Source organism: Branchiostoma belcheri, unplaced genomic scaffold (genome assembly GCF_001625305.1).
Source record: "Branchiostoma belcheri isolate BF01 breed outbred unplaced genomic scaffold, Haploidv18h27 scaffold3, whole genome shotgun sequence".
NCBI classification, from domain to species: Eukaryota; Metazoa; Chordata; class Leptocardii; order Amphioxiformes; family Branchiostomatidae; genus Branchiostoma; species Branchiostoma belcheri.
Genome location: NW_017803909.1, coordinates 3,508,990 through 3,534,858, shown reverse-complemented (window position 1 = coordinate 3,534,858; position 25,869 = coordinate 3,508,990). Strand labels below are relative to the sequence as shown.

Here is a 25,869-nt window from a genome sequence, read left to right as displayed (position 1 = left end):
CATGTCTCCCAACAGGATTTGACACTTGTTTAGACACTAGGAGTGACTACACTGGACTGATGGAGGGAATGCCTCTACAAAAACTCATAACACTAAACCAAAGGGCATTTTTGGCAGGCAGGACACTTTTCATAACATTTTTGTGTCAATAAAAATGGCCATAACAAGGGTACTAACTATTGTTTAGAAACCAACTGATTAATTCATTACAGATAAAGTATTGATAGGGTAGCAGTATGATGTTGCTCTGCTTAATTGTTATTTATTGAATAATTAGCAGCTTTTAACGATCTCCCGCCTCTCCTCTGTAAACATATCTGGGGGCGAAATAACAGTTTCAGCACCAAGGACATCACTCGCTATATCAAGCAGCAGTGCTTCCTCAAGCTTACAAACAACTTACCCGTTCTAATCACTGTTTTCACTTTAAACAATCCTGATTACGCTGCAGGAAAGGCACATGAGTTACTACCGCTAGCTCAAACCATGAAATTAAGTACTTCGTAAAGTTACACGCAGTAACAAATATCCAGACGACAGATTATACCACTTGCTTACTCGGCAATAACTCGAATTGAAGCATTCGCTCTCGTAAGCCGTGATAGAGAAAGTTATAATTTGTGGGCGTGCTTGTACCTCGTATGATAAAAGGTTTATTGATTCAGACGAAAGTGGGCGTATCACACAGGTATACCCATCATGACAAAATCGATAACATTGAAAATACCAGTAATTTTTTTCAAGGTCGCCCATCCAGTACTTTAAAAGTTGGGATCTCTGTTAGTCTGGCAGGGCATCATTTCCGTCCGAACAGGCAAATCATTATTGATTTTCTCCCCCTGGTTTAAGCTTACAAGGGGCTATATTTAGTTGAACACATATTGGAGGACCAAATAGTACCATAAGGACATAATATTAAAAGGTCCTTAAAAGTAATCGGCCTTGAAATATACCAACTACCAGAGTTTAACACAAGTTTACAACTTGGAGAGATATTTGCTCCTCATCTGTTGAGTATCTACACCTAAGGCATTTATTCTGTTGTCCAAAGCAAGTGTGAGGGTATGTTGGTTACATGAACCAGACTGCAACATGGCCACAGTAAGGCAACAGCAACAAGTTCAGTTCAAGCTGCCTTTTACAGATGAACAGGGGAGACATAAGACTGACCTTCCTAGATCCAACTATCAGACGTGAATAAAGAGGATCACTCTGTATATCTGCTCCACAGCCGTGTGCAGATAACAATTGTGTTTTCCCAGAGCTCGGCTTTCCTCCGTCTAAATTTTCCTCAAACTCGATAGCCCCCGTGATCCGCTTCCATAAACCAACAACGGATCGACATCAGGAGCGATCACGATTTTTGTCCCGTAAGCGAATGCAGCATTACCTGCAGCTACACATCAATGCAGGAATTTGCCAATTGTGCTTTTCATTCAAATCCATTGCACTGAAGGCCACCCAACGGTGTCAGATTTATCTATCTTCAATCCCAAAACCCTATCATGGCGTAATGCTCTCTAAGTACCTGTAAATGTCTTGAGCAGAAAGCGGAATAAGGAGAGGAACATAACGGCACCATAAATGATGATGAATGCCACATTCTTGCCATGCATCCTTGCTAAGATTAATGCGGTCCATTTTTCTTCTTTACCTCCTACGTTTATGTGGAGCATTTTAATGTACCCTGCACATCATTGACGACATACAAAACAACCAATTAAAGGGGGCTTTGATGTGTATGGGGGAAAGTAGTTTTCTCTCGGTAAGTGTTCCATCCCAACAGGTGGTATGTGCTCTACAAGTTATGCTCCTCAGTCAATGACAATGACATTAGCTCCTGTAATTCTTTTCATGGTGCGCACGGAGGATATGGGTAATGACTGATACTTACTGCAAATTTGAATTGGACGGCAGAGCGAATGCTCCAGCTGTACTTCCATTATGTTCATAAATTCTTGATGTTCAACGGTGAAATCCGAAGTCCTCCACCATGAAATGGCAGGCCTATGTCCCCGGACAGATATAAGTACTGCCTGAGTGGACTGCTGTCCAGTCGGTACATACGCGTACTCAAGTCAATTTTGTCCAAGCCACTGAACATTTTCTCGACTAATCGTTACCAGAAGGCTGTGATGTTGGGTAGGGTGTATCTCTCTCCCGCTTCCACCCTATTACACAAAACCTTGGCTCTCTACCCCTGGTTATCTGTTTGAAGTACTCGTAAGAAATCGGGGCCTTGACGCAAATGAGGACAAATATTTCACTTGCCCCATTACGGCCATTTGATCCAATTAGAAATGTCTGCAACACGGTTCTTCCGCAGTCCTGCAGCTAAGATGAGTGTTTCTGACCACTTCAAGAACGTATAATCACCGGCAATTTCCTTCCGACTCAGGCAGGGGAGTGGGCAACATTATGTCTGGTTGATGGCACGGCCACTGCTTCTCTGTCGCTGGGAGAAAGAAATGTTGGGTGAAGATTGGCCGAGGAAATGACTCTGGCAGAAATAGAGGCTCTTGATGTGGTAATGTAGCGCCGATCTATGTGGCTCCTGAATGCAAGAGGTAACATAAAGGCAGGGGATAATTGCATGTCACGAGCTTGAAGTGTATTTGAAGTCATCGATAGCTGCTGACAGACTGCACAAACATTAGCTGAAAGAGCCCCGAATCAATAAGGGCGGAGACAACGCCATCTATGATGCCCTTATTTGACAAGTCCGGCAAACAGCCCTGCACTGCTGCAGTCTGAGCGTGGTTCACATTGTCCTGTAAATCAGACGGCTGGATGGAGCAGGAGAGGCTATTTTTCTGCAGCACAAAAGGCTGAGGGATGATTCATTCATGCCTCATCCCAGAGGAGACTGTGTAGTGTAGTCATGTTTACCTTGGAGGAAAAAAAGAGCAGCATGAATGGCAGTTTACATGTTCCTACTGAGTGGCAATCTTCTGGACAGGCTAAGCAACAGGAATGGTCAGCACTTTATAGAAGTCTTCATAGAGGACACCAGAACTACTTCATTCCTGTCACATATAGACGTCCCTGTCATCCATGTATAACTTAGGATGTTACATCATCATGACCAATGTGATTATAGTACATTACTGGCCGATGATGGCCATAATTCGCAAGCCGCAAAGCAGCTTACCAAAAGCTTTGCTCTCATCCTGGGGTGAGCAACATGTGGAGCACATGTCAGATGCGTGACCATCCCGCTTTGTCTGTGTACGTATCACACAGAGGAAACCTACGATACAGGGAGACAGTATCTGTTTCACTGCCATACCTCACAATAATCCAGAGTGAGATTTCCTGATTTTGCTCTTTTTCTTTCTGACTGGAAGATGTTAATCTGACCTTGAGGCCATCATACCTTGACAAGCTCCATTGTACCATGCAACATTAAGTGCTTCCAAACTATGTGCGTCAAACGAGGGGGATTTTGTTATGTTCTCAAATTCTGGGCTTATGTTTAATTACTGGGAGAGTATTATATTTCCATCATGCGCCACATTAAGAAGGGCCTGATGGGTTGGGGGGCTTTCACGAGCAGCGCAGGTGATTCCAAATTGTGATACCCTTTGATGCCTGTTCTGATAAGTTAACATAATAAGAAATTCCATCAGTAACATGACGACCTTGTCAACTGTCATGCCGTGGTAATCTAGGTGAGTGTTTCGGGGTAAGCAGAGTCTCTCGGCTCCAAATAACACTCGGTGTGTTTGCCACATGAAACGCACTCCGCTGTAAATGCCAGGAATATCCCACCGGCATCCGGCTCCATTTCAGAGCATCTCAGCCAGAACGTCCCCCTGACAAGATGGATCTCGTTTCTCTGGCAACATTTACAGGCCCGCCATGAATAATTCACCGCGGGGATGCCAACAAAGTATGAAACATGAGTGAAATATGATCAGAATGTGCCGGGGATACGGCCTCCATCGGGCAAGCATGACACTCTCGCTTTGATTGAAGACTTTACGAAAAATCATCCCTGCAACAGTTAATAGAAAAAGTCAGCCTAGCATTTGGGTGAGTCGGGCAAGAGGGATTGGGGGGGCTACGCGGAGCTTTAGGCCGTCCTGCTGGCAAATGGTACGGGTATTATAGGCTTCTCCAGCAATAATGGCCATAAATGGAAAAATAAAACACATCCCAATATGCTGCGACTGCACTTTTTATACATCATCCAACTTGCTGCTTACTTTCGTGCATAATATTTACCTTATTGCTACCAGATGCAAAGCTTTGCGGCATATTTTTTATCACTTTGATTTAAGACTCAAGGAACTTCATTTCTATGCCGTATCACCTGTGGATTCATCACCGATGGTTGGAAATGTGAGGAAGAAGACAGAAACTATAGAACATATGGACAGCTGTACGCCTGCTGATCTCATATGCAGATGCATTACCCAACAATGCTCCCCCGAGACTTCCTCTTTTTATAGTCCCGACAACGAGAGGGTGTCTGTTCATAGCGTACATTTACCCCAAATAGTCATTCCTGTCAGTGGTTTGGCACTGGAGATGACCGGGGGAAAGGGCAGGGAATGTCATCCCCATGCAACAGGTGTAACCGGGGGAAAAAGCTATGATCAGAAAATCAGATATCCACCGATGAAGAAATATTGCTATGGATCTTCTGCTATTTGGTCCCCCATGGCACGGAACAGTCCAGCAGACTCATTAAGCTGCACTAATGGGTTATTGCACTGCATTGACCCTAGCTTTGCCAAATGTCGCGTATTATGCTGCTCACATCCTCCCTGACACTCACATGTTCCAACCCTGCCTCGGGATTGGCTGAGAACTCAACTGGATTGACCCCTGACCCCAATCTCATCTGCTGCGCATGCAGGGGTGAAGGTAGGTGCGCGGGCGTCTCTGATATTCTGATTGAATCTTACAAGTTACGACTTGTAGCTCACCATGTTGCTTACCCCCAACAGTGTGCGACCTGTAGCATGGAAAATTAAAACTTACCTGGAGAAGCTTAATAGCATCCTACTTAACTAACCAGATCAACTCTACATCCCTTTCAATTTCTATCTTACTTCCCTGTAGTACAGGCCATCCATTTTTGGGGGATGGAGGGATTTTACTCCTAATCTTAAAGTCAATCAACCCAGTGAAAGAAAATTAGATACATACAACTACGGTATACACTAACCCTACGTTAATTGGAAAAAATGTTTCAGAAAATTCCGAAATCAGCAATTTATTCAAACAAGTAACAAAAATGCCTTAGGGTAAAATGGAAGCTACCACATGAAAATGCACACTTCAGTTATGAAATTTTAGTTTTCCTTTAAATGAAAGTGACACGTCAATATAAGACCTTTGGGAGATATGTTACAATAGTTTACTACTCTTTGCTTGCATTCTTGCAGTGTAGCAATATTGTGTGTGATCAACCATGGTCAAATGGTCACCTACTCAGAGAGCAAGATTTTGGAAAAGATGAAGGGTTTCTATAACAAAGAAACTAATTAAACTATAATCAATAAACCAATTGCACCACTGACACCAGTTGGTATGTTTGGTACACACTATCAGCTATCAAAGACAACAGGCTTCTGATAGAACACACTTGTTTTCCCCGCACGTATTGGACAGATGTCTGCGTCCTTGTATGATAGCCACGATGCATCCCTTCAGCCTGATTGGAACCATTCTCTCTATTACTTTTTGGGACATTACCGACAGAAATAAATGACTCTTTAAGAATATAAATGAGACAAAAATTCAATAAACCCAGTGAGGCAGAAATTGCTTCCAGAAACTGAGTTCACCTTTTACCCTCCCCACAGCCTGACCTTGCACAGTGATAAAGAGAGCATCCTGTAATACGGAACTCGGCATCTTCTCTGTCCTGTCCTTGACAAAAGTTTGAGGTAAGGGTTTCCTCAATAACCTTGATTGCTCACAAATATTGCGTTGAAACAGATAAATCTGGTGAAATGGACCAAAGAGACTACGTCCTCATTATAAAAAAACTGCATGTAGCAGTCTTCTGACCTCAATCAAAAAGCATTTACGCCTTCATGAGTTAACATTCCGTTCAAAAAAACAGGGAAAAAAAATCAACATCTCAGGTTGAACCTACTTTGCTTACTGCCTTTGTGCAGAGTGATACAGTGCCTGTTCTATTATTCAAAGCAGGCCGTTACATCCCAAAATCTTTTAAGAAACATCAAATTGTTTTTCAATAAGCATCTGGGATCAGATTGATACACAGCAGAGTGCACCCGTAATCATCAGAGAGCTGATCGAATTTACTCCATTTCGGCATGATGGAAGTCAATTGGATTGGAGCATCGATGTTGATAGGAGGGGAGGGGAGAGGAGGAGAAGGGGGGAGGGGTTAGGAACAAGAAACGAGCACGAAATGTAGTGTGGCTCGTGACAAGTTTTGTATTGAGAGGAAAGAGAAGGGAAGACAGGGAACAACATCTGGGTAGAAGTGTACAGAATTGAAAAGGGCATGGAGAGGTGAGGCAAGACAGACAGGAGGCAGCTGGATAAAGGAAAGAGAAGGACAGTGGAGACATCAGCATTAGGATGTAAGTGTAAGCTAGTGGAGAAAAAGCTAGTAGACAGAAAATAGTAATTGGATGGGAAAGAAGAAAATTGAAGCCATGAAAGAAGTCAATGTACAGTGTAGGGAACAGGCAGAAAATACATGTGTACATGTTCGAGTTTATTGACTGATATATACTTTGAAATAGAACTACATACACGAGGTCAAACACGCTCAGTTTGGTGACTTAGCATTATGTGCCTAGAAAAGACTAAGTGGTACAATACTGGAACTATATGTTCTCTTGATGTTCCTATTTGCTCCACAAAGTTTTACGACATGCCTTAGGGCACAAAAAAAGTGACATCCACATGCTCCCCGACTCTTGGGTATCCTTTGAGTACAGGCGCATGCATCAGAACCGCTTTCAAGCGTACAACACAAGTTACTCTTTAAGTATGGCTTCAGCAAGATAACAACTAACATGCAGTAATGCAATAACTGTAATTCCCAATATTCCTCGCCATCAATAATGCACTCGAATCTTTAAAGTGTATGAAGTAATTGTTGTTTTGATGATGTAGCGGATGCTTGTTTTTCCGAACATCTGGAGGACTTCAAGTTTAAATTCCCCAAACATCTAATTACATGTAAATGTGGTGTCATTTACTTAACGACATGATTCCATCCATTCACCAATAAGCATGGTAAGAATATATGTCTACATAATCAACCAACTTGAGCATGATTCCCTGAAGGCGCTACTTGAGTATACAGTAAGTGTTATTCCAAACACACAGGATGAGCAATCAAAACAAAATAATGTAAAAGTCAAATCATCCAGGTTGCCAAAATCCCAGAGGTTGACTCATAGTCTTATTATGTGTAGATAGGCCAAACAATTTCATTAGGTGTTTCTGAGAATCACTTCCTTCTTTTTCCCAATGGCCTAACCTGAAGTAAGATTTACAGAATACTGTGCAAAATAGCTGGGAGAAAGTTATACCGAATGTAATTCTTCCATACTGCAAAAGGAGCCTGTGAATAACAATTTTTAAAAATAAATTATGCTAATTTAAACTCCTATAAAACTTTTTATCTGACCAAAAAAGGCAAGTGTTCGACACGTACGACAGGGTAGCTTCCAATACATGTGATAAATGACAAACATGTTATGATTTGGTCATGGCGTGGAGCGTAGAGGCCGCAGGGTGAGTGTTTACAAACAGCCTTCAAGGTGGGAGACGTTTAGATAAGAAGAGGTGTTCTATCATTTGTTTGACACAGGGATTAGCTCTGACGAGATTAGGCTGCTTGGCTCGGGCACGGCGATTGGGGCCACCTCGCTGACGAATGGTCTCGCCAGCCCCGCTGATTGATCACCCGTGTTCCACCTGTGGGGCATAACCCACCACGATCGCCCATGTTAAAAGGGCGCAGCCAAAGGACAAGCGTGATAGAGGTCATCCCTATCAACTCTCCGCATGGCTGCCGAAATATGAGCCTGCATAATTGATCCAGAAAAAGTCCCGCCGTAATGTATGTCTACGCAAATATGATTTGTGCCGTTTCCATGCAGATGGTCTGTAACAACGGTGACCAGATTTTCTGGTGGAACGTGTCAGGACGGCACTCGTGGAGGATGTTAAAATATTAGGTCCGAGGCTTCTAAAAGAGATGGCCCCGTCAGATCATCCATGTCACAAAGGTCACAATCTCATTGCCGACGCTCCCTGGCCCATAATTACCTGTGCACGGGTCAGCCACCTCTACAGATAGCAGTACGAGCACATCTATTCTGGGACTAAAACACATGCATTTGTTACAGAATGGCAGCCTACAGTTGCCACATGCAGGAAGACCTTGTTTTGTACAGCATTGCCAAAACATGGCAACGAAGCTTGATGTAGTTGTATGTTCTTTCTTGCAGCCTCTAAGTTAAGAAATTGACATATAACTATATATAGTAAATGGAAAGAACTCAACCAGTCATCAATGCAGAGTAATTGGTATAACTGAGTGAATATTCTGCAGCAACAACACTTCTTTGTTCCTGTTTTAGTGGTTTGAGCATTTTCTGCCAATTGAAAGATTGTCCAACACTGTCTAATCTGTTCACTTTGGTGCTCCATCTATGAAAGTACAAAAAAGATGAATCACAATTAATGAGAGAATATGAAAACAGAAATATTATTGACCTGTCTCTCAATCTCTATTTGTAAAGGGGTGTTCAATATTGACGTAACTATCACCAGTCTGACAATTGGACACAAAACCACATTTTTGTACTGACTAACCCTTCATTAGTTATAACGAACTTGACAAGGCCCCTTGTGAGTTATGATTTGTGCGGATGTAACTAGAACTGAATACTCAGTGATTTGATAATGTTTGTTAGCTTCACTTCATCAGTCGTCCTTTTGTTTACCTTAATCAATGAACTTCTCTTTGCCCTCTTACTCATCACTGTGAAGAACCAAACTATGTATCAATGTTAAATTGTGGACATCATTGTTTACTGTTCAAGACTTAGTTGATCATTTTACACAGAAGTTGAAGGTACCTCTTGCACAATACATGTAAGTGGTACTTCGAGAACAAAGTTGGTGTCAGTGATCCTACCTATACAATGCCATTTCACAATTGTGGGCCTTAATGTTGTACTAATACATTCAGTACTCAATAAGTATTGTCTTGATTTGTAGCAGCAAAAGTTCTGAAAAATTATCTTTCAGCATGCTCCATCAAGATGGGTACTTGCTTTTGAATAGGGCTTAGAAAGGCTGAATATAGACTGGGTAAGTTGTGTCTAGCATCACAAGTGTTTTCCCTTATGTCTGCACAGCTTTTATCTGCTTGCTGTTTCAATGACTTGCCCTACCTCCCGGTGCCCCCTTTCAGTCATACCTGCAGATGTTAAATACCTTGTCCCAATGGTCAACTTCAAGCAAAATTCAATTTGACGTGCACTGGCCAATTCTAAGGGGTTGAAAGGGTTTTCAACAGCCTCCTTTGACCCGAAAACAGCACTCCTGGCACTTAGCATAGTCTGGAAACCTGGGATCTGCTAAAGGCTTTGCCCCGCGGATTCCCCTGCGGGTACCCAGAGTGATGCACAGCTCAGCGTAGTGCGTACCAACCCTTTTCTTCAAATCCTGGATTCACTTGTAACCTGGCATCTGTGAAATGAACTAGAAGTTGGTAAATCCCCGCCGCTGCTGACGGCAGCGGTGAGAGGATCGGTGGCTGATAGTGTGAGACAGGCCCATCTGCCTGTTGCTGACATCTGTAGCCATTAACCTGGACGACCCCTCCTCGGGGAACGGCCCACAGAAAGGGAGAAACGAGCGGGCTCCCAGATTCTGCAGAAATCTGCATAATGACATTGTCGTTTGTTTTGTCAGAACACAAATGAGTACTGTCAGTGAAAAGTAAAGTGGATTTTGCTTTAATGCTATTACAGACGGCGCTTTCAGGGAGGGAAAGCTGGGATGTTCACAAAGACAAATTTTTGAGTCACGTTTGGATGGTGCTTGCCAATAAATGATGACTTTCATCGATTTCCATAAGAATGACGTGATTTATGTATAAAGTGAAAATTTGAATGGAATATCAGTTGAAATAATGCCAGGTAACAACAAACTTTTTAATGACTCACTGAGTACTGTAAGTACTGAGGTTTCATTACAACTCTGCATCTGAAGTGAATCTGTGTGGATATATCCAACATTTAAAAAAAAACTAAAGATACAGGTGCAGAAAATATAATCAAGAATACAATATGAAAGTACCATTGTTTAGAGAAATGTTAAGAGAAATGTCCCACATCTCATGTTATTTAAGGGATTTTCTTTTTCCATTTGTGTTATGAACAAAAGTGAAACACTCATTTATGTTTCATTGGCCATCATAAGTTTAATTTTTGTGAGATTATGTATATTTTTTACTTTCAAAATTTGAGTATTAGAGAGTTTCACACCAATACCTCTAGTTTGTTTGCATACACGTATCAATGACATGTTCTATTAGTTTACTTCAATCCACCTGGGATTTACATATCGTAAACTTATGACCACCTGTCCCTCCAGGTGAGCCCACCTGTTGCAGACAGGTGTATCTCTAGTCCAGGCAATTACTCCCTAATCATGGACTAATCTTTGCTAATTATGCAAACTCATGCCGGGCATCAACAAGCCATTGACACAGCGATGGCAAGACAGATGATTAATACAGTGTCGGTAACAGTTTGAAAGCCTTCGCATTACCCAGGGTTTGTCAAAACATGATCTGGCTTGAGCCCAAGTTGACACACATTTAGAAATCTGGGGAATGTCACACAGTGGCACAGAGGGTCATGTATTCTGCCACTCTTTACATGACATGATGTCTGACCTCTTGTCCCCTTTGTCTTTTTTATAGCAATGGTACCTTTGGAAATAATTAGCTGGTGAGTAAGTTCAAAACATCTATTATTGCCAATGTCAAGTTCAATGGAGCCAGAACCATTCATTTTTAATATCTATGTAGAACAATACTAGCATGACCATGGTTCAGTATACAAGACAAATAAACAAAGGAGTCTGTTATTTTCTTTCCTTCGGAAATAATAGCTGGTGAGTAAGTTTAAAACATCTATTATTGCCAATGTCAAGTTCAATGGAGCCAGAACCATTCATTTTTACAAATTTACATAAAACAATGCTAGCATGACCATGGTTCAGTATACAAGACAAATAAACAAAGAAGTCTTTTGGTTTCTTTATTCTCCAATCTTGTTGATATGAATCTTACTGTGAAACAAAGAACTGCATGAAATATTGCAAGTTTTCTTTGTGTTGACATACCCATATTGTCTAATGTTTATGTGTTTCCATGTTTGGCGGTAAACACATTATTTACAATACTGTTGCAACATGCTATCATCTATCACCGTGTCATGCAAGTAGTAAAACACGACACAGGAAAATAACCGATGCAACGACCATTAAAAATATCAGAATTGATTTTATGGTCACAGGCTTACTGCCTAGTCAATTGTATTTTTTCCAGGACGTGCATCCGCACCTGCATTTGCCCATTATTCTTAAATTGGTTATTAACACCCAATTGCCGGATGTGCCACCTTATCATAATATTGTTGTATGAGTGTACACAAATTCCCTCAACCGTTCATCCCAGGATAACAATGCTTCGGGTCTCCTGGTATTTCTACCAGCCATGAATATAAGGAAAGCTGTCCTGTTCCGTCATAATGATGGACAACCCGAATGTTTACAGCACGACGATATACAAGTCCTGTCAACCATCCATCCAGCCCAGACAATGGAGAAAGTCTCCTGGCATTTTCACTGGCATGAATATAAAAAATCCCATCAGCCTCCTGTGATGCCAAACAATGGAGGCTCTCCCAGGACACAGGGTATGGGTGTGTTTTAAGGTGCATCTTTGTCATTTATTTATTAGAGCCAATCATGGAGCTAATGTCCTCTTCCTTTGTCGCACATGTACCCAACCCTAAGAATTATGCGGTCTTAATGAAGGTAATAAAACTTCATTACCAAAGGCAGGTGCGATTGTTTGGCACCATTGAAATCCAGTTAGAACTCTTTGATGTTATGAATACATTATACACCATGTGTCCTTGGGGAAGATATCCAAAGTTTGGCATCCAAACTTTGTATAATTTCCCCACTTTTAGAACGGAATCTGATTTCATAAAGCTGTTCCATAAGACACTGACTTTGTAACTTGACCTCAAATCAATAACAGAGTAAACAGACAGAACAAGAACATCTGCAAAATTTTCCAGACTGAATCAAATCATTGTTCCTGACATCAATGAAATTATTCTGGTGCAGTGTGTACATTGTAACACTTAATCCAAACCATCAAATGTTTGTCTACCTGGTGATAACTTTACCTCCAAAACAGTACTATCAAAAGTCTGGAATGACTTCATTTACTGTTAGTTACAAATAATGTGAGTCATAAAAACACACGTACATGCTTTAAGTTCTTGTGTAAGACTTGCAATATCATGTATTTTACACAATGTGCAAAATCCTGTATCAACTCAACCTCATGTAAGGCTGGACAAGCTTAGGGTTGTTCACTTTTGAAAATTTACTTCTTTTCCTTAAAGCTGTATACTACCGGCAGTACTTATTTCAAGAGCAACAATCCTTTGAGTTGACTTTGCAAAACTCTTGATGTGGTTACTAGCAGTTTCATACATTTATAAGACGAACCATGTTACCAATGTTGGTTTTGCAAACTTATCTAAATCATGAAAAGGAGACACTGAAATCAAGATTTTATTTTGTTGAAAATGAAGACCTACATGTACATGTATTACATTTGTACACCCCATGAGCAGAAGAGATAGACCATGACATCTTCTGTCTAGTTCAGATAAGGGGTCACTGGTATAAACTTTTCAAATGGATTTTTCCTTACACTATATAAGAAATGCCTCAGAACAAGATATCGGCTAATACAAGCTCCAGGAAAATGTCACCAATATACATGTATTGACCATGGCATGGGCAAATATTTTTGGGCACAGCCTCTGACTTAGCTACCAGTAAACTTGTTATTGAAAAACAGTGTATCGGTATTAGACATACATGTGACTGTAATGATGTGTGAATGTCATATTAGAACATTACATTTCAGAAACATTGTGCATTTTGGTAATGCTAATACATGGAAAATATCATAATTTAAAAAAAAAAAGAGTTATAGCTTACCTTTCTCTGCAAGCTGCACTAGGAACAATCGTTTGTGTTCTTTTGGCTTGGTGATGTGTGCAGGAATGTATGGGTACTGCAAGGAGTAAAATACACATCAACACAAATCCCACTATGTCCACAAATTACATGTACATCATTACATGCATCTTGAAAATACAACAATTGGAAAGGTGTGTGTAATTCAAACTTCCACAGAATGATCTATTGGAGTTTTAGGCAGGCAATATCTTTGTAAACATTGTAACTCTGTCACGATAAGTTCTACATCACAGCACAGGAGTGCTTGGAAATGATATTAGACAAATGTGAAGTTATGAGCAATTACATTCTTCAAACTAATAAATATTTTCCTGTCCGTATCTGCTCAGTAAATTTTCATGTGTGAACTAGTTTCTTGCAGTATAGCAGAATATTTCGCACAGATTGCTGTTGCATAATTGTTGCTTCTCTTATGGGAAGCATTAATTTTGTTGTTCGCCGTCTTGGCAGATAACTATGGCATAATTACCGGTATGATTACTTAAGGAATGGCTGTTGCAATTAGTCTGACATTACAATCATTTCTGTCTCCCGTACAGGCTTTAATCTTACAACGTACAATGTTTTGATATAATACACTGTTCTTGGGCCATACAAATTTAATTTTTTGTTCCTCATATGTACGAAAACAATTCTAAAGTGGAAGCTTAATATTAAAATATATGTATCTTGAGGACACAAAATTCATGCCTTGGTGCAGTCAGTTTCAGGGAGTCAATATACTAGTAGTAGTCAATTTTTCCATGCCCTGTTCCTATCTTGTTCTCTTGCTTGATTTGTATTTAGTGTCAGAAAATCAAGGAAATAAATTGTTAAAGGGCACAGCAAGTAATTTTTATGGATGACATCAGCGTGCGTATTGATTTTCGCCTGATGTTGCCAATGAATCAAAAAAATTATGTTTAACAAGGTTTATGATCTCAAAATTTGAAAATATAGAAATCTTGTTTTTTTTGGCCCGCCTTGTTTTTTTAGCCCTATCGCATTAGATTTGAAGTCTGCGGAGGATGTCATCCATAAGATTTACTTGCTGTGGCCTAAGTACAAACTTGGTGAACCCTGAGGCATGACTTACTTGTGGGGGTTCAAAGTTGGGTCTCCACCAGTTGCCGATGCAGTCCTCTATGACCCAGTCCTGTTGGACACCGTCCTGTCGCCCAAGGATCTATAGAACAACAACAACAAAAACAATCCCTCATGATGAGCACATATTCAACAATATCTACTATTGCTTGACATACCTTGGCAATCCATCAAAAAATAATTTTAACCAAACATTTCATATTAATAAAAAATAATACTAGATTTGTTATCATAATGATATATATTCTGTATAATTTATAGTACAGTATTCATCCATTGAATAAATTAAGTGTTTCCAAAATGAGTTTCAGGTAAACAAATAAATTAGGAGAATATCCATTCAAAAGATCAACAAAACTATGAATAATTCAAGTTGAAACTTTCTCCAAAAAATTATATGGTACCTGTAGTGAATGATAAGTATTGTTTCCAAATACCACATTGTCAGGGACAAGATCTAACATTGCCTGTCACTGATTTATGAACGTTGGAGCTCATAAAAAGAAAAATTACTTGTCATTGATGACAGGTGGATCTAATATCATGGAATGAAATCTAGTGTGGGAGGAGTTGATAGGTTAGATTCCTCTTCTTGGACAAAACAAACGGCCGCCCTGACAACATTGGTTGTGAAAATGCTATCTCTTCTTCAGTGAATCTAGCCAGCCTAAGGCCAAAGAAAACGTGGGCTTCGGCCCTGGTAATATATTTCCATATCTTGTTGAAAGAAAATGTCAACTGCATATATCTGTGGGAGATAAATGCAAGATACAAGTTGGCCCTTGGAAGACTGATGCTGTAACAATAGTTTTCACAACACTTGGATGATGGAAAAAAGAAATGGGCAGAGAAGTCGTAGCTCCATATCACTCTTGTGATTGCTGCTGAGGCTGGAGACTCATTACATGAACAATTTGCGCATTAAACTTCAATGATTCAGACAGCATTTCAACTGAAACATGAAATTGAAGTTCTGATGGAGAGTATTGGCAAGTGTCATTAAAACAGCTTCAATCACAAATTTCCATGCACTTGCAATCAAGCATTGATCTCACGAGTGCAGGGAATATTTCACGTTATGTTACCAGTGCTGAATTTCAACTTCTGCCAGTGAACAATTGCAGCTAAATGCAACATGTGTGCTATACACGAACTAAGGCACTTTGTGCAAACATCTTAACCCTTTCACTACTGATATGTACAGTATGCAATACAAATTTGCTACTTGAAGACAGCCTTTGCATGTTGAAGGTTAAAGATTAGCAGAAAGGAGTCTGTTACCTACAGGTTACTGATGTAGCATGGTTTCACCTGAAGGCAAGAGTTGGCCTACTTAGACTTGTCATATTCCACCCCCATAAATTCCCCAACCTGCCGTTTGCATTAATGCAGTAACAAACATGACAAATTTCGGTATCAAGCTTGATGAACAAACCGTAAGCACCGCCGAGGGCGCTCAGACACACGACTACAGATGTTGGGCACAAGAAAACCCTGGGGCCTTTTGCTGACGTCTTTTCCCAATCCTGACATATCTTTCTCCCTTATCTAATCCGTTACATACAGCTGACTGGAATCAGCACTGACAGATTGGTAAATAAAACAGTAAGGGTTTCAACACTGGGAAAGATCTGTCTAGAGGCATGCAGGTAAAGCAAAAGGGAGCGCTGCTGAGGGTTTTTGGTCCCAGGCTGCAGAGTAGGGCAAGATAACCGTGGGTAATCCCAGATCTGACTGTAATCAGGGAGAAAACACACTCCTCTCCTGTTTTAATTCCAGACCTGCTGCAAGGAGCCTCTTAATCATTGCTGACATGTTACCTGTGGCTACGGGGGTTTTCTTTTCATATGCCATTTCTACATACGGGCACGTTGATAGATAAAGACATTACTAGTAGGAATACAACTGTGCCCCAAAAGATCCAAACTTCCCCTGTACTCTGTCAGGAAAGGCATGAGTTATACATTAAATAATGTATACGACTTGTTGCACAGTCTTTGGTGCCTTGTGCGTTCAATCAGACCTCAAGCAGACAGTCTGTAAAATGTAAGAACTAAACTGTATTCAGTAGAGTAAAAAAAACCCATATACAAATGTAGGTGGGGAATTACAAAACTAAGTGAACGTTAATGTCTTTTACCTAGATACATGTGTGAGTATATGCCTAACTAACTGCCAAACCCAATAAATAATTCATATGACAAAGACATCATCGAAGGGGGAAAAGAAATCCATTCCATCCTCTGTGTGCATTCTGCAGGGAGGCATCAACAGAAGAAGGTTGATTTTGATCTATTGTTTGCCAGAGGAAGAAACCCAAATAGGATTGTCAGATTCTACAGACAAAACATGCATCATTACCCTACAGAGTTCACAGATAGGGTGAAGAGAACTTCTATCAATCATTAAAATCTTGCAGAAGGCCTTTCTTCTTCAAGGGAAAAGAAATGATGATGTGGCTGATATACATGTACATGTACGTGTCCTTTCTCTAATACAACATAACCCGGAGGCTCTATCTGAAACAACTTATGCAAAGAGAAGAGAGCCTGGGTTGGCATGGCTTGAGCAATATCTTCAAACAGTTGCTGAATTTGGATTCTACACAAGCCTAAGGCCTGCCTTGTAAGTCACATGTACACTGGAATTGGGTCTTGGGGGAGAGAGACTGTGTCCATGTGAATTCATGAGCATATAAACCTGTCACCTCACAGAATCAATTCTACAGCTATATACCCATGTCATGTGTTTGTAGGTGGAATATCTTTGAAAAATTCCCCATAAACAGAAATAGCCCTGAAGTTGGGTGCGTCATCCTAAAGGGCAGACATTATTTGAAGTGACAGATACAATGTCTCGCAACGGAACTAAACTTGAGCTTGTCTACCACATGAGGCTGGGGTATATTTTCGGCAGGTTTGAGGTAAAACCATTTGATGACATATCTAAAAAGAACATGTCAGTATGGCGAATCAATTCCAACCCACATCAGCAAATGCATTCAAGACAGCGAGAGAAAATGCTTTCAGAACTTCTTCGGTACTTTTAAAAGTTTTCCGTTGCCTTGGGTTTCAAATGTAAAAGTATGACGCATGATGTTATATTTCACAAAGATTCTGTAAAACTAAAAGAATAATAACCAATATAGGAAACACAATAATTTCCTTTTTCGTATTGTTATCATATTGTCGTGATTTCACACATCTTCCTGCTGTTATTTTTTCAATTTTCTCCATGTACATGTAAATCAAAACCACTTTCACCACAATGTCAACATTGTCCACTTCCAGCTCTACAACAATGCCCTGTATTTGTTATGAGTTTGGACTTCTCCAACAATGCCAGATGTTACAATATGGGGGAACCCCTAGGGTGTCAGACAGACAGCATGACCAGAAAACTAAACCACCAATTTTCATGGTCTAGCAATGTTATAATATATGTATCTTCTTGAGTCAGCCAGCCACTACCATTTCTACTACTGGGGCCACAAACCCTACACGAGTGTACGTATTTAAGTCTTGTATTAATTTCCAATTAAGATTAAATTCCTTGCAATAATGCTATAGCAAAGATTTTGATGCAATACAGTATTCCTCCAAACAGATTCATAATGTACCCACTGTAACCCAGTCACCTGTGTTTGGGGTGAACATTATTCACTCCAGCCCAGATGTGGACAGACACAAGTGGGGCTACAGAAATAATTATTCAGAAGTATAAGAAACACATCCTGACTAATTTGTAGCTTCCTCCTTTTCTATGGGAGAGTTTATCTTGCCGTTAATGGGATATAATGAGGGTCCCACGTGAGATGATTACTGCTTCTAAAGTCCCCAGAGACAAAGGATAGGACGACCTTTACGACCACAGTTAACATTACAGCATAACTACCTCTCTGTCGGGGGAACAACAATAAAGCACTACCAAAGTCAAATAGCCCCAGTTGGCGCAAAGGCAAGCAGATGAAAGGCTGCAGACATTTAACCGTCTTGTTCACTTGGGCCTGTTGGAAGGCAAAATGGATGGGGGTGTCCAAATCGGCAGCTGGGGTCCGTGGTGCCGCAGGCCTGCAGGCGCAAACGCGCCCGTGAAAAACGGCAGCCGTGGCCCAAATCCACATCTCGGCACACCTGATATGGGAAGGTCTGTCTGAAATGGATGGCGCCGACTGACATTGACTCAGTGCTGGCTCCGTAATGCCCCCTGCATACATTATTTTGGGTGGAGATAAATCGCTCTGAGGTGTGCACAGCACTGAGCCAATACAAACTTGACAGCTCTTCTGTCTGTACCTGTTACACTGTCTCCAAATAGATGGTAAATTCCTACAAGGTGCTTTGTCTGACATGTTAAACTAATGCTTCCTGCTGCAGAAGTGCAATGGCAAGAGACTGTACTTAGGTGATAACACGGACACTGAAACATTCATCTTGCCTGAGAAGAGGTCAATGGTTAAAGCGCTGGCCATACAATTAGTCTGTAGAGAGGCACACCAAAATGGTGAGAAGGGGTCTTATGTACAGGTAGCTTTGGCTGTGAGATGGTCCTGCTTTTAGTATTTTGAGAGAATTCTAAGACAGCTGTCAGTTTTTTCATTGAGATTCCTTGGCTAAAATTGTGTCTTGAAACGTTAAAAGCATTACAGTAAATTCCAAGACAATGCAGAAAAAGCAAAGACAATATTTACTGTTTGCTACTGGCTTCAAAAGGAGGAAATTATCTAGGGAAATGACAAAATTTTTGTAGGTTAGAATATTCATCATCCAAAAGTACTTATATCTACCCGAATACTTGCTCTTTTTCCTGTAGCACCCAAATGTTCTACATATTTGACACTTCAAGTGACAGAAACTGTGAAGATAAAAAGCTCATTTAGCCAGATTACCGGTTCATCTATACAACAGAAGTGCATTAAGCTATTCCTGGTGCTTTATCTGTAACAAAATGGCCATCACTGCCTGTAACAGATATACAAATGTATTCTATAGCTTGGCTATCTTCCACAAGCAATGTCCAGTGTCCTGGGTTGCCCATTTACCCTTCTGCCATGGGAGCTTTAAGTGTCAAAGATAAAACCCTATCTCAGTAATAAATCTGTAGCGAAGCAGCCAAAGCTATAATGTTGTGTAATGCGTCTTGCCAATAAAGTTTGCACCCAGAAACTTGTTACCGTAGCCATCAAATCACCTTATACCTTGTTTTTATTTGAAGTAAATCAAGAAGAATACGTCAGAACATTCCTTGAATCTTGTTCAGCAGTTCTAAATGAACATAGCTTTAAGTACTAAGTAAGCTTTACGTTTTTGGTAGCTGGGGCTTATGTACTGAATATGAAGTATGCTACCGTCTCAAAATGCCATAAATTCTCCTGTCAGAATGAATAATCTTGTGAGGCAAAGTATCCTCCTTTTACACATTTTCTCTGAAATACCACGTCCTCGGAGAGCAATTGAACATCAGTCTGTACTGATAGAAATCTTTATCTGAGTTTATCTTTACGACAACACGGGTTGTTATGAGTTTAATAAAACCATTGAGCAGCTCCATTTTGCGCCACACGCTGGGTACTCATTTACATACGGGCACACGAGGAATACAGCACAGCACCCAGCGTTAATGGACATTAGAGTCCGCCACAAGAACTGGACAGGATTTTTGCAGCTAAGGGCAGGCGACTGACCCTCCATTATGGTGTTAAGGCAGATAGGGAGGATTTCGTAGCAACAATCAAGGTTTCAGAATTGAGAGGTCAACCTTTGGTGACAGAGGTACAAGATTTGTCTGTGTTGTGTGATACAGTGTGTACAGCGTAACACTTAGTGGCATACTGCCCCAGGGATCCCATGTGGATATGTGTGTGGAAATGGGTCCTGTTAATGCCACTGGGTAGTGGGTGGGCAAAGGTCAACCACCACTTGGCACCAGGCTTCCTGTGGTTTGTAATTGTGGTGATTGTCATCTTGTTGGGAAAAAGTCTGTTTACAAATTCTGGCAAAACTTTTGGACTTTTTTTTCTCACACTACACAAGTCTATCTGCAACTTGAGTGTTATCAAAGCATTTCCGCTATCACAGTATCATTAAAATGTCTAATACAGAAATGCAGCATCAGCTAAATTCATAATACATGTATTACTTTTTAAGACCTAGAATATTGTTTCAGACATATCTGACCTATTAAATGTATTGCTTCTAAGATAACTTCATTCAAAATCTTTCTTCATTGTTCTGCAAGTTGTATTCAACCTAATAAAAAATCATAATTTTGCACTTCAAACTTTGACCAACTGCCTGCAACAGTGTGATTAAAAACCTGTCATCTATTTCAGTGTCTGCCTATAGATTCTGTATAAAATTTGACAATGAGCTAAAGCACAACTTTACAAAATTATAAAGGTACTAGTAACACTTTTACAACTTTATACTGGGTGGTTCAATTTCACCCATTTAAACTTATGGCTAACCTATTGAGTTTTATGGCTGTCATACTGTATCAAACTTGCAGTGCTACAGATAGAGTGCTGGAGGTTGACAAAGTTGCTGATCTTGTGTAGCCTTCATAGCATGCCAAAAACTGGGGGTTTTGGGGGTCTTTGGGAGCTTTTATGTGCTATTTTCTGATTGCATATAGACAACATACATGTAGCCGGCCTGGTTGAATTACCCCCGTTTTAGAACTGGGCTAATCAGAAAATAGCCGAAGACCACCAAACCCCCAGTTCTATAAGCCTGCTACAGAGGCTAGATCTTGTGGACATGGTCAATCAGGACTTGCCTGGCCCTGACCTGGGTGCTGAACCTCTGGTGGTGGATCAGGTGTGGCTTTTTCCTCAGGGGAGGACCTGGGTTTAGGTCCCTCCATGTGGAACATTAAGCGTGTTAGAGCCGGGACACCCCGCAGACCGTGACAAAACACACCATAACATTGTACCATGACTGTTTAATCAGCCGTTCTTTCATATGTAGAATATTTGGACAAGAATTAGCATATACAGACACCTCAGACAATAAACTTGCTGTACATGCATAAAACAAACAGAATTTTTTCGGTAGAAATAAGAATAACCACTCAAGCACTAGTGAGTCACAGATTCAAACATAGCCAACTTCTCGATCAAAGTCAATTTTGCAACAAAATCTAAAATAGACTTCCTTTCCAATACCAAAAACTGATAGCAATATGAACCAGCCATTGAACAGAAGGGTACGTTACCTTGGGGAACTATAATGCAATACATATATATTTGAAAAGTCGTAAAAAGTAGCAACATGTCCCCCAAATTTCTGTGTAATAAAATGAATCTGATTCATGAGCTGTGACGACAACTAAATCTTACAGTTATGTAGATATAGTTTTGGCCATTGTTAAACTTTAAGACAAAAGTACAAGGTGGTAGGTTTTCAGGGCAACCCCATCATTCATCATCTAAAACTCATTAAGAATACAATCACTTTCTTTTTCAATTGTACTGGGTGAACTTTACCTTTTCTGCCAGTCTATGACAAGTTACAGTCGTGGCCAAACTTTGTGATAAAGTTACAGAATGATACAGATATATCATGAAGCTGTGTGGGCATAACTTGAAAAGAGGGCTGGCTACGTCGAGACAAAGTGCTGTGTACCGATTTGCTGGACCGATTCCGGACTTGTAAAAATGTTTAGGTTCAAGTCGAAAAAAACCTTAAAGTCAAGAACCGATTCCGGACTTATCACACAAAATAAACATGTCACATACCCCTTTTCTTTACAAACCATCTAAAACCTTCCATAGGTTGCAAAATCTGTGCTGCAAAATGAAGAAAACATTGCCCTCGGGCATCGCCAAGTGTCAGCCTGCATTTTACGTGGCAAAAGTTTTGCCCAAACAACATAGCAAGGTTGCCAACATGCAATTGTGTATATGCCATGGGTTTAGGTCTGAACTGAACCTAAACCTCTGGACTTGAATCCGGACCTGAACCTAAATGTGGGTTTAGGTACACAGCACTATCCAGACACATGTAAAAATCTGTTCCAGTGTGTCTGTAGCAGTTCTACCATAAGGCGACACCAAGGTTAACTCTCCCCTGGGTGGACACCAGGTGCTGATGTCATCTTTAGACAGCACAAAGGCACCATCTACTACCAACAGGGACTCTGCCATTACCATGTTAAAGGCCTGGACCCCTACTGATACTGCACTATGCTATATACATGAGGTCTGTTTTCTGCTCTTAAGCAGGACAAAGAATCCAAACTGCATGTAACTTTCTATTGATATAAAGGAATCAGCGGGCTAAATCTGGTAAAACTTAAGATGAAGTACCAAGCAAATCTCTTGCAATTGTGTCAAAACAACTATAAACTTATTCAACTAACATTTCCAAACGGGTTGCGACCCACCTACAAAACCAATTACTTACAAATAAGAAACTGTTTGTATAGAAAACAACACTTTTCTTTTGGTGACTGATGATTAACAATGACACATTTTTTGTCTTGAAAAATGAAAAAAAAAACGATAAAATAGAATTGATACATTCAACTTCAGACCTTAAGATTATGTTTCAATATACATTGAGTGTCCACAAGATAGAATCTTGCAACTTACACCTGCCTAGTTCCTTACCACTTGGAAAGTATGTTGTCAATAAATTAGCTAAAGTTTGTGCTGGCTCTAACCAGCACATCAGGATCAGGTGCGAGTGTGAGGCCTGGGGGAGACCCGACACGACCATGCTCCTTCAAGTGGAACATTAACTGTGTTAACACATCGGACTCCCCGCGAGCTGCGTCCGTACCAACACACAGCCTCAACATCAACGTTATGCCAGCCCGCCCAGCGGGAGGAAGTTGCCTCACTTGTTGCATTAATGAGCTTGGCAGACAACTAAATCCGTGGGGGTGGCGAGAGTGGGGGCCCGCCATTACCCGAGTTTTAATTCCTTGTCATTAACTCAGCATGCTTCATTTCGACATTAGATTTGGGCTATCTCAATCTCTTTAAATTTGCTTGCTGACATTCAAAACAAATTTCCTACTACATTGGATGGCAAGCTGGGCTCAGCTGGACAACCATATAGGTGTGGCAAACACTGTAATTGGATGAAAGACAGAAAATTCGCTGTTCATTTTTTTAGAATCCAAACTTATTACAAATGTATGTTGGTTGCAAATACCTTGTGTCGTTTTTAAGCAAAAAGGCAGAAGAGGAGTGAAATACATGATTATGTACTTCCTGGCCGAGGCATTTTATTAGAGCAGCACAGGGCATCAGGGTCAGATCTGCCTTTTACTTACCGCACCTATATCCTGAGAAACCCAGGTGGCCAGGGGTGTTTATCAGATACAATCAAACAGCCCAGCTCTGAGGAGACAGCTGGGAATTCTGGAGCAGAGGTGCCATAAAACATAACCAAACTAGACCCATCATGTGTAAATCCTTCCCTGCAGAGTCCCATCTAGAGCCTACATGAATACAGCGATGTGGCCAGCAGTTTGGGCCAGAATGTATGAATATCCGGCCACCTGCCATCACAACTCTTTTTGTTTCTCTACATTTCACATCCTGAGGAAGATCTCTACATGACCACCACTTGGGGTGCTCCTGTGCTACACCGTGGTAAAGTTAATGCCAGCATTTATGGGTCCATAAAGACGATTGACTTGGTTATTGTAGTGAATGAGAGAACAGCTGGTGGCTCCGGGCTCTCGGGCAGTAGGGGTCAGATGGCTAGTTAGCACCCCGGCCAGGTCCCATGATGCCCAGGGAAAAAAACCCGGCCGGCCTATTATAACTTGGCCTGTAATGGTCCACCCCCTGTAGTGACCACTAAATGCACCATATCGCCAGCATTCAGGACCTTTGTCTGAACCGCCACCAAACTTTCTGGACACCTTTTATTACTCAGTGAAGTGTGGAAGGGAAAATGTGGGGTGTGCCGACGCCAACAACAGTACAAGGTCGTACGACTGGCCAAGGTGACGGCTAAAACCTTTAACGATGCCCCCTGCTAGTTTTACTTTTCCATGTGTAAAACTACACTGTACAGGTCTACAAACTGCAAATTGGTACGACGCCATCAAACTTTACTGAGCAATGCTTTAGTAGACATGATATCTGTATCACTGGCAAATTAAAATGTCATACTTACTTTATTTACTGAGATTATTGAGACTGCCAGGACAGTTTTTTTTACTGGGCCTACGATACAGCAAAAATATAAACATTAAGACTCGAAGGTCGGCAGTTACTTTAATAGGGGTGATAAACACACATGATTACCAAAGATGAGCAGTGTGAAAAACATCTATAAATAATCGGTTACAACTTTCGCTAGAAGTTTTCCTGACCTCAGGAAAAAGAGAACCACAGGCCGACTACGTGTACCTTTCCATCTGGCCCCTTCCTTGGTCTGTCGACCTGACAAAACAAAGGTGTTTAGGAGGTAATGGGATGGGGTGTTTGCAGGTGATGCTGGCTGATGAATGACACAACCCCCGGTGCTCAAATTGCACTCGTAGGAACACAAGCGAGTAATTTGGGGCAATTCCATCTGCTCATGCATAGAAAGTTAGGAAACCTCAATTTTCTCCTACCGGTGATGAGTCCGGGGTGATTTATTCCACAAGCAAACAAGTTTGGGCCTCGCGAGACGGCAGCCAAATGTGGAAGCTCCAAAAGTGTCCGCTGTGATAGATGTCAAATGTGGAAAAGAGCGGTGGCGGGAATGGAGGTACGGGGATATTGGCACAGAATGGGAGCTCCATGGTGTGGAATCGATCTACCTTGAAATGTCATCGCCTTGAATTCCGTCTCGCAATGTTACTTATTAATGAACTTGGGATTGCGAAGAAATGAATCCGTGACTTTGGCTACCACCAAGTCCGATACATCACGCCACAAACCTGTCACTCTCCGCAACATTCCCGCCGGCAGGACCACGCAAGGGTTAGAAAACAACAGCACTGTGTCGTTTCCCGCGCGGTGATTAACGAAGGCGGGATTCGCGCAGACCCGGTGTCAGTGTCCTTGTGGCCACTGTACTCATCCTGTGCCGCGGCTTCAGAGCATGGAACTGGGGTAATAACGGACATCGATCATGGGAACACATTATCAGGATAGTAACCCCACTCCACACTCCTCTCTTTACTTATGAATGAACCTGGCATGAGGAGAATTGGATTTGTAACCCTGGCTGGGAAGAATCAAAGAGTGGGGAAGTGAGAGGAAAGAGATACAACAGAGAAAGGTTAATAGATTGCTTGGCTTCAAAACTGTTTTTCTAATGTAAACACAGGATATGCAAATTGCAAATCAAGATCCAACCTTTTTCAAATGTGTCTGAAGCTGCTGGAACATCATTGATTGTAGACACTTGAAAGTCACCTACATGTATCGCTGTTGACATGCCTTTTCTGCAATGTATGAATTTGTGTCTACGCTGATCAACTTATCATCATAGAACACACAACACTACTGCTTTT

General features: G+C 41.1%; 1 protein-coding gene across 2 annotated transcripts in view; it reads right to left on the bottom strand.

The window, feature by feature from the left end:
• The window catches only part of LOC109473686 (cleavage and polyadenylation specificity factor subunit 5), a 36,510-nt gene that overhangs the window by 5,568 nt on the left and 5,073 nt on the right, over nucleotides 1-25,869 (bottom strand). For both annotated transcript variants that reach the window (XM_019773645.1, XM_019773646.1), the window contains exons 4-5: nucleotides 14,393-14,482; nucleotides 13,276-13,351 (exon numbers count right to left, since the gene is read on the bottom strand). In XM_019773645.1, coding sequence (XP_019629204.1) covers nucleotides 13,276-13,351; nucleotides 14,393-14,482 — 166 coding nt within the window. The remainder of the gene's footprint in view (nucleotides 1-13,275; nucleotides 13,352-14,392; nucleotides 14,483-25,869) is intronic.